This window comes from Alosa pseudoharengus, unplaced genomic scaffold, assembly GCF_046254945.1.
Source record: "Alosa pseudoharengus isolate Yale_2024_CS ecotype anadromous, Long Island Sound unplaced genomic scaffold, YU_APseudo_1.1 YU_APseudo_1.1_scf_8, whole genome shotgun sequence".
NCBI lineage: Eukaryota > Metazoa > Chordata > Actinopteri > Clupeiformes > Clupeidae > Alosa > Alosa pseudoharengus.
The window spans coordinates 40,114,518-40,141,446 of record NW_027468870.1 but is presented as its reverse complement, the minus strand read 5'-3'; the positions used below and the strand labels follow the sequence as shown (position 1 = coordinate 40,141,446).

General features: G+C 38.8%; 1 protein-coding gene across 1 annotated transcript; it reads right to left on the bottom strand.

Annotated features, from left to right (window-relative positions):
- Nucleotides 1-1,117: 1,117 nt before the first annotated feature.
- Nucleotides 1,118-26,888, bottom strand: tmed8 (transmembrane p24 trafficking protein 8). The gene is made up of 3 exons (XM_076274645.1): nt 26,725-26,888; nt 11,387-11,695; nt 1,118-3,213 (listed from the first exon to the last, which is right to left on the bottom strand). The coding sequence occupies exons 1-3, from the start codon at nt 26,783-26,785 to the stop codon at nt 2,996-2,998; spliced, it is 588 nt and encodes a 195-aa protein (XP_076130760.1). The 5' UTR covers nt 26,786-26,888; the 3' UTR covers nt 1,118-2,995.
- Between the last annotated feature and the right edge of the window lie 41 nt (nt 26,889-26,929).

Sequence of the window (26,929 nt, the reverse complement as noted above, 5' to 3'; positions counted from 1 at the left end):
AATGACCTGTCGCTAAGCGCCACCCTTAGAACGCAGATGAGCCAATGACAGTACAGCCTCAAATGACTCGGACATTAGCTCGAACTCTATAGGAAACAAACAACAGGGAGGAGGCCAGGGGCGTAGATTTGCGTGGGGACCGAAGGACGTGTCCACACCAATGTCAAATTACGACTGAAATGTCCCCACCAATATTCAGGTTGAAATGGGGAAAAAAAGAGTTAAATCATTTCTCACTTCAGTGCTGCGGATCATCTCGTACAGATCTTGTAATGTGCAGTAGCCTATAAGGGTAAATCGCGCTGATTTGAAGTTTACTTTACTTCACTACAAGCATGAAGTGCGTCCAAATTCACACATTCTTCTCTGTTGAACTCCTCGAGAAGTAGGCTACTCATCACACATGTGTCACATGAAAGAGCCTTTTCTCAGCTTTTAAACGGTGCTAGCTAGCCACTGTTTGCTGTGATAAACAGTTTGTGAGAAAAATTAACTTCAAGAGATTTAATAATTATTCTCTGCGCCCATCTCCACATCCATTCGTCTTGGTGGAATATCGTAGGCCTACACACTCTTCACGCAACACATGACAAACCATATATCAGAATAAACAGCAGACCTTACCGAACACAAAGGTGTAATGCATTCCGTGTATAGTTAGCTGTTCCAGAGTAATCCTGTTTTTAAATAAATTATAGAAAAATTCAACATGGTCTTTCGGCTGCATTTCTTAAAACTGAGCTGTGCTTACATCGCCTAGATATCTGTAAATATTACAATCAGAGAATATACAGGCAGCTCACGGTTAAGAGTTTGTCAATGTAGCCTTAATGATTTCTTTTCACAAAATGCTAAGCATGCATGTATTTAAGTTTCTTAAAACTGCGCTGTGCTTAAATAGGCATGATTTCATAACAGACCAAATAGAAAATAAATGTTAAATATAGCCTACATATCTGTAGCCTACATAAAATCAGATTATGTAGGCTACACAGTGTAGTTAGATCAAGTTGAACAGTAGCACATTTTAATCATGGACATAGTTGGACAGTAGCACATTTTAATCATTTTATATATCTATAGTGGCTGGTGAAAGAGTTGAGTGGTTTTTTTTGTGGGGGGGGGTTAGTGGGTAGTGTCCCCCCACCAAAGCTCAGACCAAACCTACGCCCTTGGAGGAGGCATACAATTACAAATGAATGGTTATTTATGGAGTTTATTTCCCAAAAAAACTTGGACTAGACTGGTAAACCAAACTCATTCACAAAGTGAATAACGATTAGGAAACCTTTCCCAAACTTGCATCATGACAGGTGTAGACTTTGCACTAACTTTGAAATCATTGGTCCAGCCTAACCAATCACATTGATCAGGTATTCATAATATCACTTCCTACTTCGCCTAAACTTGACAAACTGACAATAAACAGCATTGGCAGTCAGGAAACAATGTATGTGGGCCTACCTCTGCAGTAAATAATTTTTGATTTGGTCGCTGATCGGGCAGGTAATCTGCCGACCAATGGAAACGTTAGTGAACTATGGTGTTCAAGACTAGTAGCCCATCTCCCTGAAAGGAGATCTAGGTGGGGATAGCCAGGCTAGGCTTGGACTGGGCCACTCTATAATATGTTACTTATTTTAAGCAACCTCTGTGTTGCTTTGCCATTGTGCCATGGATAATGGTCCTACAATCCTACAATTCCTCGAATGTCCACTGTGAGTTGGCTACAAAAGTGATTTCCATACACCACCTTGTTAAAATGTCCAACTTAACAGCAGAAATGAAATTCAATATGCTTACAGTCCGGTACAAAGGGGAAAAAATGGTTTGTATCTGATTTTCTTGCTCATTACAACTGTGAATACATTGGCATTATACCTTAAGCGGAACATAAATGGACGGAGAGTTAGGTACAAGTTCAATACAAAATAAAATGTGACAGACAGAATGCACTGTTTGTAAATGCTTCTTCCTTTTACCTTTTTCTGTTTTCCTATTATTTCTTTTCCACAAAATCAAATCAATCAAAAAAATGAATTTCTGCCAATACAGGATGACCTGTCTTACGACTTAAACACACTGCCGGTGCTGCGTCTGCAGAATGGCTCCGTTGCATGTACATTTTCATTTCTGTGGCAATGTTAAAAGGTTAGAGCAGCCGCACTGCCTCCATCATACAGCAACCCATCTATAGGAACGCCTATTGTTTGTGAAGTGCATGGGGGGTCGCTCACACCCTTTCTGTGCCCTTTCCGTAAGTTGGCATCTATGCAGACCTTACTCAAGGGAATTACCATCAATTCATAGTATTGTGACATGAAGCGGAGTTACCCAAAGGAAGCTTAAAAACACGTCAGTAAACCACTGCCATAAAATGGGAAAAACACCATATTTTTGGTGCTGTCAATTTAACGATAGGTCACAGGTGCTGTCCCATTGCTGTTTTGATCCCTTACGTAGCATTTTGAACCCTTACAGCCACTCAAATTCAATCACTTATAAATGGATGTCAGTTAAGTCTTTCAGGGTTCAGGGCTTAGACTTTAAAGGGGGCATCAAGATTTGGCCAATGTGTCATCTGCCTGAATCTTTTTCTTTTAAGTATATTTTTTGGTCTTTTTTGCCTTTACTTGGACAATGAAGAGAGACAGGAAGCAAATAGAGAGATTGGAAAATGACTCGAACCTGGGTCCCCATGGGCATGCGGACCCGAACGTGGCATGGACACTGTCTGAATCTTGAACTCTAAAACATTGGGGTTTGAATACTTATGCAACTAGTATATGTTGTTTTTCATTTCAAAAATTAAACATTAGCAGAGAAATCATGCATTTTGCCTTCAAAATGTACTGAAATATAAGTGTTTTCCTAAAACAATGAGAAAAACTGGGAAATCATGTGTAAATGTCTTTTATCATTGTGGAAATGGTAATTATATTTAGGGGGATTGCATACTTTTTGTAAGCCACTGTACCATCTTGTGCTTTTACCTTCAGTTACTATAGTACACTCTGTAGTACAAAGTCTTGTTTCTCCAAAGTGAATAGGAGTTGTCAAACTTAAGAAGATAGGTGCCCTCCCCAGGAAATTCATGGCTGCCACCTTGGACTGCATGGTGACTGTCCTGTCGATACATTGGCAGAATCTCTCCCAAGTTTGTGTTGACAGTCACTTTACATCCTTTTTCAACATCAGCAACGTTCGCTAGTTCTGGGGAATGAGACAAAAATGTGTCATGATTACTTAAGTAAATAAGAAACAAAAAGAAACAAAACTACATTGTATGTGAATGCCTTTTCCTCTTGGACACAACTATTACAAACTTTGGTCTGTCAAAAAATGTGAAGATGTTATTTACAAGGCCATTGGAATAAAATAAAATGGTCCATTTTAGCAGATATCTAGCACCCCTTCATGGTTTTCTGGCATCCGCATGTATACTTCATTTCCTAGCAGCCAATGACCACGGTACTCACACAGGCTCCAGCTTCTACCTGAATCTTTAACTTGAGATGTTTAGTGAACCTATTTACTGGAGTGATAGACCCATAGACATACACATTGTGCTGTACATGTTTGACCCAGAATCGGAGGACTTAGAATGAGATATTACTCAAAGATTGGAATTAAATGTGTCAAGTATTGAATTTTATATGTTTTCTCTACTGTCGTAATTGTAGCATTACAGGCAAGACACAAGTTAGCATAACCATAACCCAGTTTAGATACTCACTAACAGTTTAAGTCTCACAAAGTACCAAACCATATAATCCATAAGGAAATCTGTAAGAAATCTACAAATTATTATGCTGTCCAACCATCTAGGCCACTCCTAAATGAGGTTGTAATGATTTGAGTGCTGCTTTGTAATTTCAGTATTATTTGCTCAGCCGGCCAAAGTGACGCAAGCTTTACTCTCTCTCAGTGGCAGTTTAGTTTGATACTGCACTGCTGTAGGCTATCAGTTTAGTTTGTTTCAGTCTCAGCCACTGAGCGAGGCATAAGGAAAAGGGAGAGTTTTGTCTATGAATATATATGGAGTGGGAAAATGTGTGTGCTCTTATACTTTCACTACATATGTGCAATGCCACCTCAAAATATGGATTTATATGCAAGTTCTCAAAGACACACAGTATAATTTTTAAAATAAAATGTCCACCACACGAGAAATTGTGTTTGTTTGTTTGTTTGCCTACTTTAATGCGAAGTTAGCTAGCATAGGTAGCTAGGTGGGTATCCCATTTACTACCTATGGGTTAATAGCACACTAAGCTAACCCTAAGCACTCTATTGTCTATTGTTCCCAGGCAGTAACTTAGCTAGTTGGCAGACATTGGAAAAATGGCTAATGATTGATGGTTGTTGTTCCCAGACTTGTTGAAGGAGTATTTTTCATGTTTTTCAATAATCAGAATTGTGAGTTTTAATACTTAATAAGTCTAAAGGTTTGCTATTGCTAAACCTAGCAAGTAGCAACAGTAAGGAAGGTGGGACTTAGCTGAGCTCAGATGTGCTGGTGTATGTACATTACGGTGGAGTACCAAAAGTGCAATCTCGGAGTTTGACGTTAGTATGTGACTTCATTGAGATTGGCCCATTTACGGTAAGGGGTTCTATAACCCCTTTAACACTGTGCTGAAAACAAATCATAGCACATAGCCCTTACTAATTTTACTAAGTACTGTAGTACTTAAAAAAAATAAAACAAATGCTCAAACTATTTACTGCACGTTGGACTATGCCTTAATACCATCGTCTAGCTGGGCGCGCCTGCAGGTGTACGTCCGTACGCACTGTGCGTACCATCAGGCTACTCAACAAGAGAAAATTTCCTGTGTGTGTGTGTGTTTTTGGCCCACCATACCTTCCCAACTATGGACAGTATCCTATTAGCATGCCATCAGGCTACAATTTACAATTTTCTATTGAAGTTAGTGAACACGTTATCAAAATTAACGCGCACACATTTTGTTTGAGCAGGAGAGAGAGAATACGCACGCAGGCACGCAACTAGGCTACTTGTTTTCTTTTACTCGGCTATCTATATTATCAGCACACAATGTTGAGATAATTCACTAACTCAATACTCATCATGGATATCACAAGTTTAAACAACGAAAACAGAAAGAATGGATGCAGCAAAGCTAGGAGTTATTCCAGATGGGCAAGAACAAGGTAGGCAATTGCTTGTCAGAACGTTAGACTGCATTAGACAGCTGTTTAAAGCCAGACGTCACGGTAAGCTAGAACAAAACTAAAGGTAACTTTAGCCTGTATAGGGCTGTATCAAGTTGTCCAAATGAATAGGTCATTGAAGACGTTGTTGTTGTATTATTGCATGTGAATGTTGCTATGCTATGTAAACCGGGAAACGGACAAATATTGTCCACGAGTGAAACATTTTTTGCCCGAGGGGTGGGGGTGGGGGGGGGGGGGGGGGGGGGGGTGCGTACCATAGCATTAATTCCTGCAGGCGCCCCTGGTCTAGCAGATTAGTGGATGTTGAGAAAGTGAACATACGATAGTCTATTAGAAAGGCAAACAAAAGTTAAAGTTGCTTTTGACATAGCTTACAATGAAGAAAACTGATGCTCTGAATACTGAATCAGCTGTCTCTGAAAGTTTCTATAATTGATGCATTTAACCAGAATTTGGATTTTAGTTTTTCACCGCAAAATAGACGTGCGCTGTTTTCATATGGTGGAGTACCTAATCAATCGCTATTAGCATTTCTCCTCCCCTGTGTTTGCGTGATAGCCTACTCCCACTTTTCTGCTCACCGGTTACATTTTTTTTAACAGCCATTCCATTTTTGATAAGTTGATTAAATTTCTATATTAACCTGTTCTATTAAAAAAAAAAAAAAGAAAATAACTATTTGTGTATGCTGTAAAGTGGTTAAAAGAAATGAAATCGGAATCAGCTAAAATCGGAATCGGCCCCAAAAATTCCAATCGGTGCATCTCTACCCATTATCAGTCAATAGTGAAAGTAATTAACTGTGTATAACTGTTTTGTTGTTGACACCACGGTAAAGTTAGTTTCACTTTTCCAATGAATTCAAATAATAGACGAGTGCAGATGCATAGGCTATATTCTGCTAGGTTTTAGTCAAGCATTGTTTAGTGGAATACCTGTTCATACGGCCTCGAGTCCAAACAGGTTTCTTTAAATGCGCCGCAGACTATCAAAATACCGATGCGCTGTTTGAAGTTGCGTTGCTTGCTGTTAAAGGGAATGACAGATGTCATTCTCATTGGTTTAAATGATGTTACGCCCAAAACGCACCCATGACTGATTAAGACACATAGGAACGCCTTGTTGCGCCATCTGCCCGACGTTTGATAATAAAACCACTCCCAATGTGGACAACCCACTAAATTTAATTAAGCTATTAGCTAGTGACCATGTGTTTTAGATCGCTAAAATAGGGTCCTTTGTCTCTGAATGGGTTTACAGTGAGAACTCATTGTTTTCTCAGTGTGAAACTGAGAAAAATTACTTTAGTTTCTTTGTTGTCCAGCCAAATGTATTATAGGTAGAACACTGGATAAGTCTATACATAAAAAAATATTGGGCTCAAACTGGACCTTTGACCCTTATTGGGAAGTTACTGTACTCTGCCTTTGTATTATCTGCCAACAAATAAAGTGCCATGACAAGGCTCTTCACTTTGAGAACCTTAACTAAACTTCAGTGCACAGCTAAACAAAGGCAGACTACCTTAACAGACTCAACTTCAGCGCCCTAAAACAAAAGGAAAGAACCTTAACTCTTTCTGAGTTACTCCATTAATACTTTCTGCCTTGGTTTCTCTTAGGCTTTTGTGAGTTACTGTTAAAATAACTAATAGATAAATAATTTTTTTTCGAAAAAACAACCAAATTGACTCAAGATATTTCTCCAAATGATAAAGGAGGTCTTGAATATCCCTGCACGGCAGTGCTGTTCTGCTGTGCTTTCTCACCCCCACTCTTCCTTAGGTGCATGAAGTTCAAGTTTAAAATGTATTTCTTAAAAGGGAAATGACATACATATTCATGTTTAGTATAATTTGAATGGTCTCAGTGCAAGAAGTACAAGTTATGTAACATGCTATATAACAGTAATATGAAGGCATATATGAATTTCTGAAACATTAATTCAGAAAAACAGAGCCCTCTGTTTTTTTTTCTGAATTAACAGGTTCATTGCCTGTTTTTTTTTTTCTGAATTAACAGATTCATTGTCTGTTTTTATTCTGAATTAACAAGATAATTAATTAAATTACACAATGAAACAATGTTTTTTTTAATGCGCTTCCATAGTATTACGCAGGATTGCCACTCTAAGTCAAATGTAAAATTCCACGACTTTTCCCTGACAAACCACCCCCCTGAATTTCTACGACTTACTGTTTAATGAATGGTACAATACCGACCAATGATTTCCAAGCAGCCATATAGCATTCAAGAATCTTTTACCTTTTAAGAGCGGGGGATGAATAAATGGGCACTGAATAAACAAAGATGGGCTACTCAATCAAGCAGTAAAGCCAATAACCAGATATACACCAGTTATGCTTGGAAATACTTGGTACGTACATTTTAAACTGCTACAACAAAATTCCCTGATATTCCATGACTGCCCCGAAAATTATAGAATACCCTGACTTCCCATGTCTGGAATAGACTTCCCAAAATTCCATGATATTCCAGAAATTCCATGACCTGTGGGAACACTGATTACAATTCATCAGCCTACATTATTGGATTGATTGACTGATTTATTGTGTTACTGACACTGATTGATTGTAGTCTATGGTTGTTCTAGCCTAGAAATCTAGAAGCACCCTAGCGGCAGCAAATGTAATTTGCAGCCAGGGTAGTCAAGCAACTCTCCATTGGCTTGAGAGCTAGAAAAACCACACTCAAGTCAGGCCAATCACATTGTGTAGAGTTGGTGGGTGGGCTTAACATAATGACGGGAGAGTTGCGACGGCTCCACGTGAATTCACTGCTACTTGAAAACAAAGAAGATGGATGCTGCTGCTGGTGAACAGCGGTCTTTGAATCGGCTTTGGTCGCGACTCGAGTTAAGTTTTTTTTTTTTTTATTTGGCAAAAGTTTGATCTACCATCTAGCTCCGCTGGTGGGAAAACGCATGGAACTCATGGGTTGTAGCACTATCCTATTGCGTGCAGAGGGAATTTGAAAGACAACCGTTTTACCTGCCCCTCGGATTGAGCACTGCCAAAGGTGAGTTCCCAGACCCTACATCTTAATGTGGGTTTGGCTCATCAGGCTATGGCAGGGGTCGGGGACCTTTTTTGCAAATTTATTCTTTTTAATCTCAGAAGAGCCACGTAAAGACCTTACAAGTCTTTACACACGTAAAGAGCCACGTTACAAGAAAACCTTTGGATATTTAACTTACAGTGACTTTTATTTAACTATTTATTTAATTTGATTTTTAACAAGTTTTTTTCAAATAGATTTTCTTCTAGTTTTAATAGTAATGTGTAAGTAACTTGAAATGTAAATGGAAATGACATAAGTAGGCCTTTCTAGGCTTCCCATGTAGGCTGAACAACACCACCCCCTATTTTCCCAGTGTCCTTTGGTATGTAAAGTAACATCATAGTTAATAACACAACACTCAATTATCGTTGACATGTCATTGGCGAAATTGAACATTAGGCTTACCAGAGATTAATGCGACTTCTGCTGCATAGTCTTGCTGATGTAGTCTGGCTCATATTCAGTGAGGTGAAGTTTCATGCAAGCATTGAGGCTTTTATCATTTAAACGTGAGTGCAGGTTTGTCTTTATATTTTTCATATGTGAGAAAGATTTCTCACATGCATAAGTTATACAGCTATACTAACTCGTTGCGGTGCGCAATATGTAACGGGCAGTTCATTTAGACTTTTCAGAATCAGTTCGTCTTCAGATGAAAGCTCTCATTTCAGCCCACTTGTGTTCGCTCGCAAGCTGTGCTCGCTTACATTTCCTTTTTGACATTTTCCTTATGTAGCCTACAGCGAGTGCACACATCAACATCAGCGAGCTCACACAACAGCCTCTCTCACCTTAAAATGGCGTCTTTCCGGTTTTATGTCATTGATAATGATCTTTACTTCAGGTCATGGGGAGCACCATTCACAGTGAATGACGATGGTGCTGTCAGAAGCAAGATGTAGATGCGTCTTTACCTTCACGATTGTGAATATTTTATTTGGATTGTGCAGGCCAAGTCGTGCATGTCCATTGAGCGAGAGAGGGAGGGAGAGCGAGCGAGAGTGGGGCAAGGAGAGGGGATTTACTTCTACACTGTTTGGTAAAGTTGCACACATAGTCTACATCAGGGATGGGCAACTGGCGGGCCGCATGTGGCCCTCCCCCTCATTTATTGCGGCCCGGGATCAATTTTGAAATGTCATTAAAATGTTCGCTTCACCGTGGTTTTAACCACATCTGAACCGGATCCTTATTGTAATGATAGGTTCCACCGATAGGGGCGCTTCCTCTATAAAAAAATCCAGAGGAGTTGAGAGCTTTCTTCACTACAGTAAGAAAGGAAGAGATACAGAGAGCGGTTTATAAAGAAAACTCAGAATTGTACATTTCAGACACGGTGGGAAACAGCAGAATTCAAAGTCAACTCATGTGTTTAGTAGGCTATACTTAGAAACGAAATCAGCCATGAAAGATTTCAACTAAAAGCAGGCTATCGGAGCTGCTAGAGCCGCTGTTGTAGCCGACCACAAAGTAAAGCAGGGTTCCCACGGGTCATGGAATTTCAGGAATATCATCAGCATTAAAGTCTATTCCTGACATGGAACGTCAGGGAATTCTATCTTTGGGGGGCAAAGTCATGGAATATCAGGGAATTTTGTTGTAGGAGTTTAAAATTGACTTGCCAAAATACATTAAAGTAATACAAATATATTTACACGCAGCATTGGTGTTTAGCCCTACCTGTTTTTTCAATGATCATTTTTTAATATCCCGATTGGTCATGGAAATTCAGGATTTTTGCCAGGGAAAAGTCACAGAATTTTACAACCCTGGTAAATATACACTAACAAAAGAGCCCTTTTACAAGAGTCATTATTACCCATTACAGTGGAAAAAAGGTTTATTGTAAATGTGTAATATGTTGTTGTTTTTTTTTATTTCAAGTTCATTGGTGAATAGAAGCAATATTAAAAATACACATTTGAGTATAGAAAATATTAAATTAATGCATGTTGGTTTAATAAACCGTACAGACATACTATATATTCAATAGCCTACTCCTGATTCCTGATATCCCAGTTGTGGACGTGCACGGTAACATCTGGCCCGCTGACAACGATAAGAAAATGTTGTGGCCCTCTATCATCAACGTTGCCCATCCCTGGTCTACATAGTCTTTATAACTCTTCTGGAAGTACAACATGGGGTGCAAATCCAATGTGTCTGTTTGTGGCAACTGAATACCACCCTGTAGACCAGTGTTTCCCAAAGAAACGGGTGGGTCGCAGGAGATTTTATTTGGGTCGCCAGCACAATTTATGTTGTCGAATAGGCCTAACTTATACCATTTAGCCAGGAAAGCTATTTCTATTAGGATATAGTTTGTTTACCAAAGTCACGTCCCTCTGTGCAATTTTGCATTTAGAGTAGCTCTGGGGGGCGAACGCGTCGCAGAGGGGACAGCGTGGATATCTCACTCGCAAAATGAAACATTTCTGTGGGGCGCCTGCCATGGATCTACTAGGCTACAGTACAGGCGCATTATCGTTTGACTATTGACATTATCGTTTTGACCATTGTTCTGATATTTATTAATTTCACATTCTTACAACATAGCTTGTCATTACATCAATACACAGCCTTGGTATACGGCCTACAAAGAAACGTTTACCTCCAGAGGAAAATGCGGATTCAACGTTCCAAATAAAGAAACCTCACAAATAGGCACCACAACCACAATATAACGACTTGAGTTATTTGCTATGTTTACATAATTGACGGTGTTATGGATCCATTTGTCTGCAATGCAACGACGACTGCGTAGCATGATATCCCCAAGAAAAGTTTGAAACAATATTGGTGGTTGCATGCCGGTTGCATGATAGATCTGAAGTGAAATGGGTCGCGATAGTCTGTTATTTTTAAAAAGTGGGTCCCCAGGAAAAAAGTTTGGGAAACACTGCTGTAGACAGTCTAAAAGCATAGATATGACTTTTCTGTTTTATCAAAGAACATGCCCAAAAGTTGAAAAAAAAAAAAACATGTGGTCTGGCGGGTAGGGTGCAATAGGACTGAAAATGTAGCATGTTATAGAATAAATATTGAGGCCTTCAAAAATAAATACCTTCAAAATTAAGTATGTAACATAATACATTTCCTCTTACCTTCTTGCTCCTCTTCATCTTCATCATCACTGGACTCACTAATATGAACAGTAATGGCATAGTTGGTGATTGGTGACCAATCAAAGTATACACCAAAGCCAATGTCATAGTTGTCAGTGGCAAACTCCCAACATACACGCTGGTATTCTGCTACAGTTGGGACATGCACTGTCATTATGTTGCCACGGTAAACTTTCACAACAGCACCCTTCTCTTGTTGCAGATTTGTTTTCAGCTCCTTAAGGGACCCTGAAGTCCAGGTGGATGCAGGCTTCACAACAGGCATAGCTTCAAAGAAGAAAATGAGGACTGTGAGAGACAAAGAAAGAGCAAGATGAGTGGAACATTCAAAAACAAACAAACAAACAAAAATAACACATCATTTCCATTATCTAACTGGCGTCAATCTGACACTAGGGATGTGCAATATATGTCGTCTACGATAATATTGTGACTGTTGTTTTAACAATGTGGAAATTGACATTATCGAGTATTTGAATTACTAGGGAGAAAACACTCGATACACATGCATTGAAGCCTCATACATTCACTAAATCAGGAGGTGCATGCAGCAGAAGCGGGAGAAAACCCTGGATGCAGCAGAGCAACTCACATGATCTGACACACAGTAGCCTAGGCTAATGTTTATTTTGCGCAGTTACTTAGGGGGGAATTGTCTCATTTGCGCGTAAATCATGTGTAAGCCCTTTTTTATGTGCTTCAGTTAAACACTTTTTAGTTACGCGTATTCTCCCATTCCCGCTTCTGTCACACCCACAGCGCATAAGTTCGAAATCAAGGCGGCCTTATGCGTGATTTATTTAAAATAGACCAGACTAATCCACCACCTCGTTAATTTAGGTTTATATGAAAATGTGGAACACGGACTTTCTTATTGACCTTCTGAATGCCATTTAAATCCAGAAAAAACACAAACCAGTCTTTGCATCGTGAACTGAATAAAGAACGGCCTACAGTAAAATGGTGCGTCATCACACAGCCTAACAAAGAATTGATTTAATTTTTGCTTTGAGGTTTGTTTATAAAGTCAAGACGTATAAGTAAGTATAAGTATATATACTCTTTTGATCCCGTGAGGGAAATTTGGTCTCTGCATTTATCCCAATCCGTGAATTAGTGAAACACACTCAGCACACAGTGAACACGCAGTGAGGTGAAGCACACACTAATCCCAGCGCAGTGCGAGCTGCCTGCAACAACAGCGGTGCTCGGCGAGCAGTGACCTTGGTGCCAGGTGCCTTGCTCAAGGGCACTTCAGCCGTTCCTACTGGTCGGGGTTCGGACCGGCAACCCTCCAGGTACAAGTCCGAATCACTAACCAGTAGGCCACGGCCGCCCCCTTGCTTGAGGTTTGTAGATTCCTAATTTTAAAAAAACTCAGTGTTGCTTCTCATAATATCAATTTATCTATGCTAACGATTCTGTAGTAGACTGATACCTGCAACTTCAAATACAGTGGAGAAACTGGCATAACAATACCAACCTCCATTACAAACGAATCAAGAGACAGGAGAATATAAACTATGCTGCTCAATACAATACCTCTGGTCTTGTCTAATTGAGCCTAATAAAACCTTTTTTGTAGATGATACTGGAATGTTAATTTGTAACATTCTGTGTAACTTGCATGCATTTAAAACTAGGCCAACAGCCGACATCTAGCACTATGCTGTTTCACCTTGTAGTGGCGCTCACCCTTAATACAGATTTGGGAATGCGTAGCTGGAAAGGTGCTTAAGTCAGTGGCAGAATGCGCTCAAGACTTGTATAAATAAGAAACGCCCAGATTTTGGGGTTGCTCCTCTCAAAACACGTAACTCCCTACATTGCACGTAAATGACAGATTTAAGTGAAGGGGAGAATTCGTGCTAGCTGACGAGTGCGTAGTTACACTTTTTTTTACTTACGTGACATTGATGAGTTAAGCAGTCATGTTTTTTTCCTATATGGTATTATATGGAGAAAAAAACATTTGCCTTTCAGCATTTTAATAGTCATTTGTAAACAAAAAAACTCTTCTTATGTAAATCTTTGTTAGTGGACTGAAGGGTTCTCTAAATATCTATCTAATACGTCTCTATGGAATTTCTCATTAGCACATTAGCCATAAGCTAACACACTAATTTCTATTCTGTAACTTGTAATGCTAGCCTACATAATTGCTCTTAAACATCAAAGGAAATAACTGAGTGTGTACTCTGTTGGTCTGCTTAGTTTTATAGTAAAGGTTAGTAAGGAACTTTCAGCTTCAGAGTTTCTCTTGGGAAACTCAACTAATGTAGCTGGCTAGACCATGCTTGCCACACACACAAGTGAGTGGGAAATGTGTCCGTGTCATAGCGTGACAATATGCTGGTTAATTTGGTTGAAAAGTCACAGGTTATTGGTTATTATTATAATGCTGCTATTCATAAATAATGGGTTGTAAAGTAACTCAGACTTTTACATTTTTAAAGGATATCGACTAATTATCGTTATTAGGAAAATCAAAAAAAATATTGAGATATTATTTTTTTGATGTAACAAATATATGACCCTTCAAGTTTGCCCAATAAACTAGGACCAGCTGCTCTCTTAATAGCTAAGAGTCATCTGTCCCATCTCCACCTGGATTGTAGCAACAGGAATAGTTTTATATGTCCCATAACATAATCTCAGAGCATATTGTATCATATTCAATTTAATTAACTGAGTTGCAGAAGCAGACCCATATACAAAACATCCATAAAGACTGACCTCATTAATCCAATATAAATAGTTTTCATAACTTTTCATAACTTACACCCCATGAAATGCCCATGCAATAAGACCTAATTACTAAAGGAGTCTACTCTTTCTAATTATTTTTCATATATCTTAAGCTTTAAATCTGGATTTATTTTCTTTCTTGTAAAAAACATGATCTTTGATTTATCCACCGAGAATTTAAATCCCCATTCAAATGCCCACCTTTTAATGTTATTTATTGCTTGTTGCATTTTATTAACATATTCCACATTCATACTCTTCTTCCATATGGCTCCATCATCTGCAAACAGAGCTACATCACTAAGCATCCAACATCTTTAAACACATAATTTATCACTACTGAAAATAACAAAGGACGAATGACACTCCCTTGAGGAGTACCATTCTCTACTTCAGTGGTTCCTAAACTTTTCTGGCTCACGGCACCCCTAAACATATCTCTCTCCATCCACGGCACCCCTATTTTTATACTTTTTTACTCTCAACCTCCTTTGTGCATTACAGTATTTGTACTTCATACCATTTTATTTAACCTTGTGATATGTTGGACAGGCCATAACTGCTTTTATTATTATACTATGAGAAGGTGAGATTTATCTCATTTTTGTTTTATTCAAAGAAACCATTCTCTTTAATTCAACTCATTTAATAGAACTTTTGACAAAATAGTGAACAGAATATGAACAGAAATATCAGGAATAGGCCTTAAAAGGCGAGACAATACAGATGAACAGGATAAACTTTTTAACTATATCACTATGAAAATTCCCCAGTTGATTACTTACATTAATATAAGAAAAAAAAATGTATTACAAGTTTTCTGTAACTTAATGTTTAAATATGCAAATTAGGCATTATCTTATTGAATAGGCCTATGTGCTAATTTGCATACATTTTAAAACACAAAATCTGAGCTTTGGATAAAGCCAGGTTCAAAATTATTATTTCATTGTGTTTACATATTAGATGGGAAAAATACAGAGGGATTTATAGATATCTACTTATGTTGTCCTGTAAATCAGAGTATACTGTCAATAGCTTTAAAAAAATTGATTTTTGCCCCGTTTTAGGAATAAAATGCCCAAAATCTCAAAATTGGCCAGTGCATGAAAAAACAATGTTTTCACCTGCCCTGTCTCACCATAAAGCATCTGTCCCTCGATCACAACTGTATTTTGAGATTGATATTATGGTCAATTTCTTTAAAAAAGAAAAATGATATATACAAATATATCATTAAATGATCAAGCCTAGAACCATTCCGTGGCACCCCTGAGCGTTTTTTCTATTGTCAGCCTGAACTATGACTTTGTACTTGTTCAGTATGTTTTTCATTTAGATAAGCAGTGACATGTTTAGTGAACATGAAGTCAGACAGAAGCTGGGCCTGTCTTAAGTAGCCTATTCCTGAATCTTCCCTCTCAAATCATGTTAAAATAGTGTGATTAGCAACCAGAATTAAAAGGAAAATCCTGGGGGAGACACCCCCGCACCCATGTTATTATTATTAGGCTATAAATCCAAATTAAGATATAGGCTATAGGTCCTATGAGTATAAGCCTTAAAAAAAATGCCCAAGGTGTAAGTAATAAGTCAAAGAGCCATTGTGTTGTGTTTAAATAGAGGCTTAGAAAATATTATATTTTGTTAATCAATATATTCATAATGTAATACCTTCTGATATTTAGTTAGTTGTTTTTTTTTCCAGCAGGACTGGCCTGCCCCCTACTGCTAAAAGAAAATCTAGAGGAAACACTGCTACACTTTTTTTTCCAACCCAAACGCTGGGTTGAGGCAGTTGGGTCATTTTGTGGAGTTGTTTTAATCATGTTAGGTTATTTCTGTAACCCAGCTTGATGGGTTGATAGTTTAGGACAGTGCCCCCTCCTCTCCCCCACCTGACGTGGAGTGAACTACCCAGCACCAGGATGACTTTATTTATTATAATTTTAATCAGGCATGCAAACTGGTCAGGGGTAAAAAAGGTGAGAAGGGGGCACGAAGAGGGAAATAATATCGAAACAATTTGCGCAAATAACATTGTTGCCAATAGTGCATAGCTTAAAGAATTTAGAGATTTACAAAGAAAACAAAATGACACATTTTTATATATATATAAAAACTTTTATTGTGGCAAAAAATTATTTCCGTCAATGATTTCATTCATGAGACTGAACAAGGATTCTACTCTGGGACCATGAAAAATGGAGAGACCACATTTCACCAGAGTGATAAGGGCAGGATACTTGTCTCTCCTCTAAAACACATGCCCCACCACTCCACCACGCAATCTCCGTTGTTGACTTTGGGGAAGGACATATCAACATTGTATCTGACAATTTCTTGGTGGCTGTGACTGGTAGGTAGCAAGTGACTCAACAGTCCGCTCAACTTCTTGAGTTGTATGACTGCCTGTGAGAAAAGAAATACATGCAGTACAAGCAGATACAGTAGTTGAAGGAAATGACTGCTTTTCAGCCACCTGATGCTCATTCTGGTGTAGGCTGTGAGAAGATACAGAAAGTAAAGTGTATCGATTAATATTACATTAATAGTATATTAAATCAAATATATTTAAAGTTAAACTTAAAGTTGCCTATATGAGTAGGAGAAAAGCAAACAGGAGTAAAGGAGAATTAAAGTGCCATCACTATTTCTTTTTTTTTTTTGGGGGGGGCACGATGTGCTGACGTAATTAATATGCAAATTAGCGTGTGACGTCATCTAGCGACTTTTGGAGCTGCCTTTAGCTACTTTCCATTTGAAATAGTTGGCAACACTGCTACCTCTGCATTTGCTATACGATGCACAATGGGCGGTGGAAGTTTTCCCTGGCATTTCCCTCTTTATCGTTTCTAGGCCCTGGTTTGCAGCAGATGTTGATGCTCCTGTTTCCTTGGCTACACTGCGTTGTAGTGATGTCACAGATTTTTCAATTTGTTACCACCAGTTGTACAGTGTGAAAGAGCATGGCTGCCTTCTTTGCAGCACAGTACACAACTTGCATGGCCCTTTTTGTCATTTAAAAAAAAAACTCAAAGGATATATGCTCCAGCTTTAACCAGGCCCATTTCCAAGAACACTTCAACAAGAACACCTGCATCAAGCTGGTTAATTCTAAGGACATTCTGCTCTCCTAGATCCCTTATAGGAAGATTTAATAGCAATTTAGCCTGCCGTGTTCTATGCAATGCTTCTATGTGGCAACAACTATCCTTCAACAATCGTGAATTTTGTTAAATGCACATGCAGAGGAGGGGCAGCGGGCTCATTACGAGAGAGACCGGGCGGGGCAAGGAAAGGCTGCGTGCATAAAAAGCACAGCTCAATGAAAGGATTTTATCTTATCTTTAATTTAAATAGTACAACATAGAACATGTGTGGTGGCCGCTAGTCTGCCTCACGTTGCTAGGTTACGGGGACGCTGGCGAGACACGCCGCTCCATCTGGTATCATGTTTTTGTTTGTTTTTATGTAATGTTCTTAATTTTATGTAATGTCATGTTTATTTTTTGTCTAGTTAAATGTTTTCTCTCTTTATTTACATTATTTTTGATAGTTTTCGTGTTATTCTCTTAGTCCTTTTTACTGCTTTCAAGTCGGCTGATGTTGTTAACGTCTGTCCATTGGGAGCTTGCTATGGCTAGCTTTTGCCCTGGGCCTCTTACATCCTTCCCATCCATCTGTGAGCCGGTGCTGCACTTCGCTGTCTGGTCGAGGGGATTTCTCGGGACAGCAGCTGGAGCTACTCTGCGAAAGATCTGCCGAGGCCGTCGAGCTGTTTCTGACTTGTGAGCTGCCATGCCAACTGCCTGGAGTCTGGATTGAGCAGACTAACGTTGAAGAACTCTGCATTACGGACAAACTGTCGCTGTCCACCGAGTTGCTGATCTACAAGATCGCCCGCGACTTTCGGACTGGTATGCTTCCAGTGATCTCCAGACTAACAAGGCCTAACGTTCACGTTATCTCCAGACTGACAGTGAGTGTAAAGAACTTTGTTGGCGTTGCATCGGTTGTAGAGACACAGCTGTGCGTAGTTTCACGCGAGTCATCATTGCCCTTGGACATTTTCAGCCGGTTGGAAATTGGACTAATTGTATTTTTATTTTTTATTTATTAATTTGTTTGTTGTCTCTCTTGTATGTCTTGGTGTCACGGGTACGCTGGCGACTACGCCGCTCCATCCGCTATTGTCTTTGTTAGTCTGTGTGTCAATGACAATGTATTATATGTGGAGCGCTTTGGGTTGCACTCTGTGCATGTTAAATGCGCTATACAAATAAAACTGACTTGACTTGACTTATTCTAGAAAAGATCATTTTGGTAGGACATTACTGGCATACATTATCATACTATTAAACAGTCGTCATTTAGGATTATCATAACGTAATCACAATTACAACTAGAAAATGTAATTCAGAGGAATTACCAGTGCATGAAAATGCAAAAGTTGTGATGTAAAATATCATGTACAGTTAAAATAGATAATGCAGAGATGGTTACTAATGATGCTGGTTAAATAAAAGTTGATAGTTTAAAACAGTTTAAAAGTTGAAAGTAGATAAAGTGGTTGATAGACTGATAGTTTCATGCATGTTGATAGGCAAATAGTTTAATGGATGTTGATTGGCAGATAGTTTAATGGATGTTGATAGATAGACAGTTTAATGGCGTTGTATAGGTAGATAGCTGACGATAACTGACAGTTTACACTTTAACTAATGTTGCTAATTAGCTAACTATGCTAACAGTGTTATGAAAGTCAACTTAGCTACAAAGCTAACTATGCTAACAATGTAAACAAGCTAACTGTGCTAACAGTGTTACTTAGCTAACTTAGGCAATGTTTGCTAGCAGTTATGCTAATAATGCCAACCATGTTACTTAGACTGTGTCTCAATTGGCGTACTTTTGTCAGTACACTTTCGTGCAGCACCCTATGTGCAATGTGTGCTTACTGGCAGAGTGTGCAAATTTTAGCAGAATAGTGTTGTCTCATATCAAACACTAAGTCTGTGCACTTCAAGTAAATGACGATCGCAACATTTAAATATAACTTTATTGGTGTCCTCAATTCGACAGTGACATACAGTGACATACTGTATCAAAACATGAACAGTTTATGTTATAACTTGCTTGTACCTCTGTAAAGTGTGTTTTCCACTGTTGCTACTTCAGCTTTTTCAACCACGATTACCACGAGTTTGAAAACGCTCCCTCCCCTTCCGCTATTTGGCCAAGATGGCGTCCGTTAAGGCCGAAAAGTGTCCAGCGTTGCACACTCAGCTTTTTGACCATCCGGGGACTTGCAGCGCCCTTTGTGTCTTTGGAATTTTCAGTGTGAACGCCCTCACTCAAATTAGGTATTGTAAGTGCAGAAGTACGCGATTTCAGACAGTCTTAGCTAACTTAGCTAATGTTTGCTAACAGTTATGCTAACTATGCTAACTAGCTAGTGAAGACTTATTTTGAAACTGTTGTGGGCAGAGGAAACAGTTGGCGGGAGTCATAGCAGTCATAGTTGATGATAACTGACAGTTGGAATGGCTAAACAGTTCAAAAGTGGAGTAGTTTAAATGGTTAAATTATTTAATAGGGAATTATTGTAGTGCAGACTTCTATTTTGAAACAGTTGTGGGCAGAGGAAACAGTTCCTGTTCCTCTCTTAAGACTACAGGATCTGTAGTCTTAAGAGAGCCAGATTGTATGCTTAAAGCCTGAGACAGAGTAGATAGTTTAAAAGTTGAATGTAGATAGTGTAATGGATGTTGATAGACAGAAAGTTTATGGGATGTTGATAGGCAGATTGTTTAATGGATGTTGATAGATAGTTTAATGGGTGGATGAGTGAATGGTTTGAAGATGGATGGATAAAAAGTTGGATGTAGGGCTGGGACAACGCGTCGACGTTATCAATGACGTCGACGCAAAATATGTGCGTCGAATCGTCAAGCATAAGCCAAATATTTTTAATTTTACACCTTCAGTGTTTCCCATACGTTGACTAATCTGTGGGATTAGATCTGTGCGCCACGAAATCAAAACCGGCCACCACACATGTTCTATATTGTACTATTTAAATTAAAGATAAGATAAAATCCTTTCATTGAGCTGCGCTTTTTATGCACGCAGCCTTTCCTTGCCCCGCCCGGTCTCTCTCGTAACGAGCCCGCTGCCCCTCCTCTGCATACATGTGCATTTAACAAAATTCACGATTGTTGAAGGATTGTTGTTGCCACATAGAAGCATTGCATAGAACACGGCAGGCTAAATTGCTATTAAATCTGCCTAGCATCGTGACCATGCTACGCAAATTTGTTCAAAACTGCTGCATTAAAGTTAAGTCTGCTAAGGTCTTATTACAACATAGTTTAGTCTCGTCAATTCTAAGTTAAGTTATGCAATCAAGCAGTATCTCAAAGCTAACGTTAGAATCAGGGCTTTGAACCGATTTTTTTTTCCAATCGGTTCGTTCCGAACAGAAAAGGAATTATAACGTTTCCGGTTATGAGTTCCACCAATAAATTGACGTTCCCGAACCGGTTAGAACAAAAAAATACTGTTCCCAGAACGGTTAATTTCGTTCCTGTCAGCTGTTTAATGCTATAGAATTATGTCACATCTTTCTCATCCAGCTTAAACCAAATGTAATAATATTACAACCATTATTACATAATAATAATTATATTATTAATAATAATAATAATTAAATAGGCCTACAATTATTTCAAATGTGTAGTTTATTGTTAAAAGAGAACATTTCCACACAAACGTAAGACACGTGGTTATGCCACTTGGGCAAAAACAAATTGCAACTATCGGGGGAAAGGCCATCCAGTAGGCCTAATGTTCGCTAGTCCATCATTAACGTGGAGTCGACAAATATAGCTATTGATATTGTGTTTGGAATGAGCGTTTTAATTAACGATGGATCGTAATTTACCTCTTATTTAAGATGTGGAGTGGAGACTTTGTAATCCACCGCTCTCTCTCCATTCAGTCAGCGGATGTCTGATGTGATGTCACACAGGAAGTGAACCTCAGCCGTTATGGTAACGTGCGCAGGAAAATAATTACTTTTTTTTTTTTAGTTAATTAGGCAACGAAAACTTTGAGGAACGAAATAAAACCTGTATTAACCGGTTACCATTATTTTTAAATAAGTGTTCCTGTTCCAGAACATAAAAAATAATAACGTTTCCGGTTTCGTTTCTGTTCCCTGTAAAATACAAAAAGTTCCCGGTTTTCGTTTTCGTTCCTTGAACCGGTTCAAAGCCCTGGTTAGAATACTGTTTGGATGTCGAGTTTAGCATGCTTACTTACAGCTGCTTGTCAATTTTGTTACTCATTCTTTCACACAAACATACGGGTATTTGTGGGCGTTTAAGGGCGTTTTTTGGGAGGTAACCAGGTACGCCATGCTTTTGGAGGTGCAAACAAATGCTGCATTGCCATTGAGATCACATAGTAAGGAGCTGGCTCAAGGGTTATAGAAGTGTTTTCTCGTGTTTAGTTGTAAAATGAAGGCACAGTATGATGAAAATGATAATACTATGCTCATTAGGGCTGTAATGATATGCGATTCCAAACCGAAATCGCGACACTCATATCCACACGTGTCACGATGTGAAAAGGTAGAATTGTGACACACCCTTTCTAGTGTTTCACACAGTGCTTTGCAGCTTACGAGGCCGCATAAGCAACACACATCTCCCATCTTACTTACCGGTAGCCTACGTTGTCCAAAAATAAATAAATAAATCATAATTTTGTACCTCTCCTTGCTTTCATTGTAGACTATGCGTGCAACTTTACAAAACAGTATAGAAGTAAACCCCCCCTCCTTGCCTCGATCTCCCTCGCTCTGTCTCTTGCTCAATGGACGTGCGTGACTCAGCATGCACAATCCAAATAAAACATTCACAATCGTGAAAGCAAGGAGGCATAGAAGACGACTACCTTAATTACTATTGAATCCGATTAGCATCATTAACCTGCTGCACACATTTATTTAAAACTCTTGCATTCAAGTTTATTGATCATCTCAATACCAATGTTTCCCAAATGAGCATGTCACAGAGGAAAAGTACCTTGAAACTTAAACAAACATGGGGAAACTGCACAGTCCAACCAGTAAACTAAGACAAACTAGCCAATGCTACTTTGTTTACAATATTTCCAGGCTTCAACCAGACAGCTGAATTAAAGAGGTAGAGTTGTAATAGAAAGTAGGCCTAGGCTATAGGCTAATCTGCATAAAGTGTGCTGTCATGAATCAGAAATTCAGTAGGCCTATTCTCTCTTTTTATATCAGTTATCAGGATAAAATAATACAGATATACAATATTATATTCTAATCATCTGGTGTTCCAAGGTAGGTTATTGAAATAATTAAATGTCTACCCCCCCCCCCCCAAAAAAAAAACCCAACAAACAAACAAAAAACAAATCGAGGTATGTATCGAACCGTGGGTCAAAAATCGTGATACAAACCGAATCGTGAGTTTGGTGTATCGTTACAGCCATAATGCTCATGAAGTGTTACGACTTCGCAATAGTATTTACTACCACAAGGAGGTGGGATAACACCACAATCACAAATTATCCTACGTGAGGTTACGTAACGTTACAGCTGCAGATAGAGACATTCCTGAAGGATTTTGTCTACTCTATCTTACTCTGGACCACTAAATGTATTAACGAAAAGATCCTCAATTCAAGACATCTTTCTCTGGAATCAATAAAGGTTGATTTGATCTGACATCTGCCTTGTTGATTTTTCAACTTTTCGATGTTAAATGTAGACAGTCTCATCTCATCTCTTAGCTACATAGCAAGCTAATTCAGTTTTGTCTAGTTCTCTGCAATGAGTGTGCTATCCTGTTAGATACAATAATGTCAGCAAGGTGGTTCATTTGCATCTTACCTCAGGTTTGCTTTCCGGTGTCAGAACTTATTGCTGCTTCTCCCATGTCGATTCGAAGGCAGAGGCCAAATGGTTGTGATTGGTGACGTACATAGCGCTGACGTAAGTGGCGGGTAAAGTGCATGTTTAATAAACACATAGGGGCTACATTCACGCATGGGGCTCTGACAACACACTTTAAGATGCGTTCGCGTCTATGCATGATGTACAATAGGGTCATTCCATGTCAATTGAACCAGGGCCCATGCACTTAGGTCTCAAAAAATTCTGAAAAAATTACCAGGTGTACCTATGTTACCCAGGAGACACACTGTAAAATTACTCTTAGGTAAGATCAATACTTTCCAAGATACGGCCAGTTTTACAGAGGGAGGGGGTGTCGATTTTGGTCGGCCTCTTTTTTTGGTCAAAGTTCACAAGCCCACAGTGCAAGAACTAAACCATGTAGGAGGCTCAAATTTTGCATGCTGGTACATAAATAAGAATAGTATGTAGCAAAATTGTCATGTTTGGTCTGGATAATCCTGCATGGTCATAGCTGTCCCTCAAAGTTGATACAAGTTTTATTGGAGTTTTTGGCTGGGCTCTGTTTAGGCCTTCAGAAGACATATTTGTACTCAACATAGACTCTTGATTTATTTTCCTTACTGAGATAAGTAGAAACACTCTCACAAAAAGCAATGAACAGAAAATAAATTCCTTCAGGGTCTGAACAGCAAACCTTACAAGTCTGAAAAATCATTTTGGTTCTCATTTTCAGAGCACCCAAACACCTTGTGGGAATATGCAAAGATTTTTTTTATATGTTTTTCTTTATTCTTTATGAGCCTTTCTTTTTAAAAACACCAATTTGACTTGTCTTATGCAAATCTTTCTTTTTCACTTTCCACCCTGAACATGGGCAAAATGCACCATTGAGATCAATATGTTTTGTATAGAGCTACCACAGGTTACTCTATACAACCACAGGTGGCACTGTGGTAACTCTACACAAAACATATTGATGTCAATGGGGCATTTTGCCCATGTTCAGGGTGGAAAATAAAAAAGAAAGATTTTCATAAGACAAGTCAAATTGGTGTTTTTAAAAAGAAGGGATCATGGAGAATAAAGAAAAACATATTAAAAAAATATGTTGTATATTCCCACAAGGTGTTTGGGTGCTCTGAAAATGATAACCAAAATAATTTCTCAGACTTGTGAGGTTTTTCAGACCCTGAAGGGATTTATTTTCTGTTCATTGCTTTTTGTGAGAGTGTTTCTACTTATCTCAGTAAGGAAAATAAATCAAGAGCCTATGTTGAGTACAAATATGTCTTCTGAAGGCCTAAACAGAGCCCAGCCAAAAACTCCAATAAAATTTTGATCAACTTTGAGGGACAACTATGACCATGCAGGATCATCCAGACCAAGCGTGATGATTTTGCTACATACTATTCTTATTTATGTACCAGCAAGCAAAATTTGAGCCTCCTACATGGTTTAGTTATTGCGCTGTGGGCTTGTGAACTTTGACAAAAAAAAGAGGCCGACCAAAATCGACACCCCCCTCCCCCTGTAAAATAGGCTGTATCTTGGAAAGTATAGATTTTACATAAGAGTAATTTTACAGTGTGTCTCCTGGATAACATAGGTACACCTGGTAATTTTTTCAGAATTTTTTGAGACCTAAGTGCGTGGGCCCTGGTTCAATTGACGTGGAATGACCCAATAGTAAAGTCAGTGGTTTGGACAAAGAATAGGTTTGGCCACGCTGAAGCCCCGCCACACACACACATACAATGTTTTCTCATGTAAACCACGTAAGTAACCCATTTTGGATTCAAAATAATGTTATTGTTGATTTAATGTTACATCTACACAAAGACAGACTAATAAAAACATAGTTCTGTGTTCACTGGGTATGAACAGCTGAACAGAAACAAAACAAACTTTTACAACAAACTAAAATGAGCATACCATCAGCTGGTAGGTTAACGTTAGCAGATTGTTGGTGTGCTAATTAACGTAAATATGCTGTGTTATGGTGGAGCTAACATTTGTCAGCTAATGTTAGCTAACACAGCCAAAGTAGTCTCTTCACAAGCCACACGTACGGTAATAATCATGCCAAACATCATCTAATTAATTCATTCAGGGTAGCTTCATATTATAACCATGTAACTTACTGGGTGATTTTTGGTGGTAACATTAAACACAACTTGGATTCACTAACTGAATAATATGTCAACATTAGCTAGCTAACGTTATCCAGCTCATCTCCATAAACACACGTCACACGTTGTATTACTGGTAACTTATGTTTAAAACAACTCCATAAAGTTAGGTGGTCATGGTTTCCGAGTATGATAGACAGACCTTTGACCTCTAGCAATTAGCAAAAATGCATTTTGGCTTGTAACTGTTGACATGTTTGGAATTAAAACTTACTCTTAATACTGTTACGGAGTTCCTAAGGCCAACAAAAGCTTACTTGTGACGTAACCCTAATCAATCTACCCGCCAACTTGGATTTTGCTAGGAACACGAAAACATTTTCACAGGTCAACTTTTATCTGAACTTCACCAAAATTGGCACAAATCATCTTCAGACATTACCTTATCAGTGCATTACTACCACTGACAAAATTGTTTGCCCATTATAGCCAATCAAAATTGGCGGCATGACCGTAAAACAGGAAGTGACCTTATATCTTAGCCAATCTTTGGTTGCTAGACATGAAACTTTCAGTGACTGCTTACAGCCATATGTCTGATGCAACAGCATTGAGTTGCCATGGCAACTCCAGCTTGTCTGCTTGGTCCCCTCATTGCTGCTTGCAGCTATATTTTTAGTTTATCTTTTTTAATCCATAGTCAGACTGACAGCCTGTCACTACCACTCACTTAAAGTAAACAGTTAAAATGTGTGTTACCGTTTATTCGGCCTATTTGTTAATTTTTTTGTCTGTCTGTGCTAGGTTTGGGTATGCTGGCGAGTCATGCCACTCTGGTCCAGCAGATAATTGCTTTTGTTTGTAACTTGCTGTAAAATAACTTAATGCTCAGTCAATTTCCCCTGAATAAACAACTGTTAATGAAACTACTGTACAACTTCAATGCCAAACAACATCATGACGTAATGTTCTGTTCTATTATAGATGGCGCCACACATCTTTTAAAAATGTAGCCTAACTTTAAGAAACGTAATATTTTAAACCCAGCTTCTTAGACGGTGTTAAACCTATTTGGATTTATACAGTGGTTACCAATCTTGTAAATTATGTTAAGAACATGCAATGTTGCATGTCCACTTTATCGTCAGCAAAGCAACAACATTCCAAGTAGAAGCTACCATTAGCTACAGTAGGCTACGTTAGCTGACTGTACAGATTCGTCTGAAGTTATCCTGCCTATCGATACTAGCATTAGTCCAACGTTAACGTTAGTTGAATGTAGTTGAGTAGGTTTTTGAGTTACGTTAAGTTCATAACGTCAGGATGGATAGATAGCCAGCCTGTAAGTTAACGTTAACTACTGAAACCAAGTTTGTACATCAGCTAACGTTACGGACTTGTGATGTTTTCCTGTCATTTAACGTATTTCCTCGTTAAACACAAACACCTGCCACAGGCAGATTCGCGTGAATATCAATACATACCTTGTCCGCAAATGTGTTGAATAAAAAACTGCGTCACAACAGAGCCAAGCGAGATCTTCATTCAACATGTTACCTAGTAGTTTAGTCTACTTCTCAAAGCGGGCCGAGGAGTCCCAAAACGGCCATGAGTACATAAGCTAGTCTTTGCAGTTCCGCACTTCCGCAGTTTCAGACAGACCTGTGTAGTTTCACACCAGTGGCATTG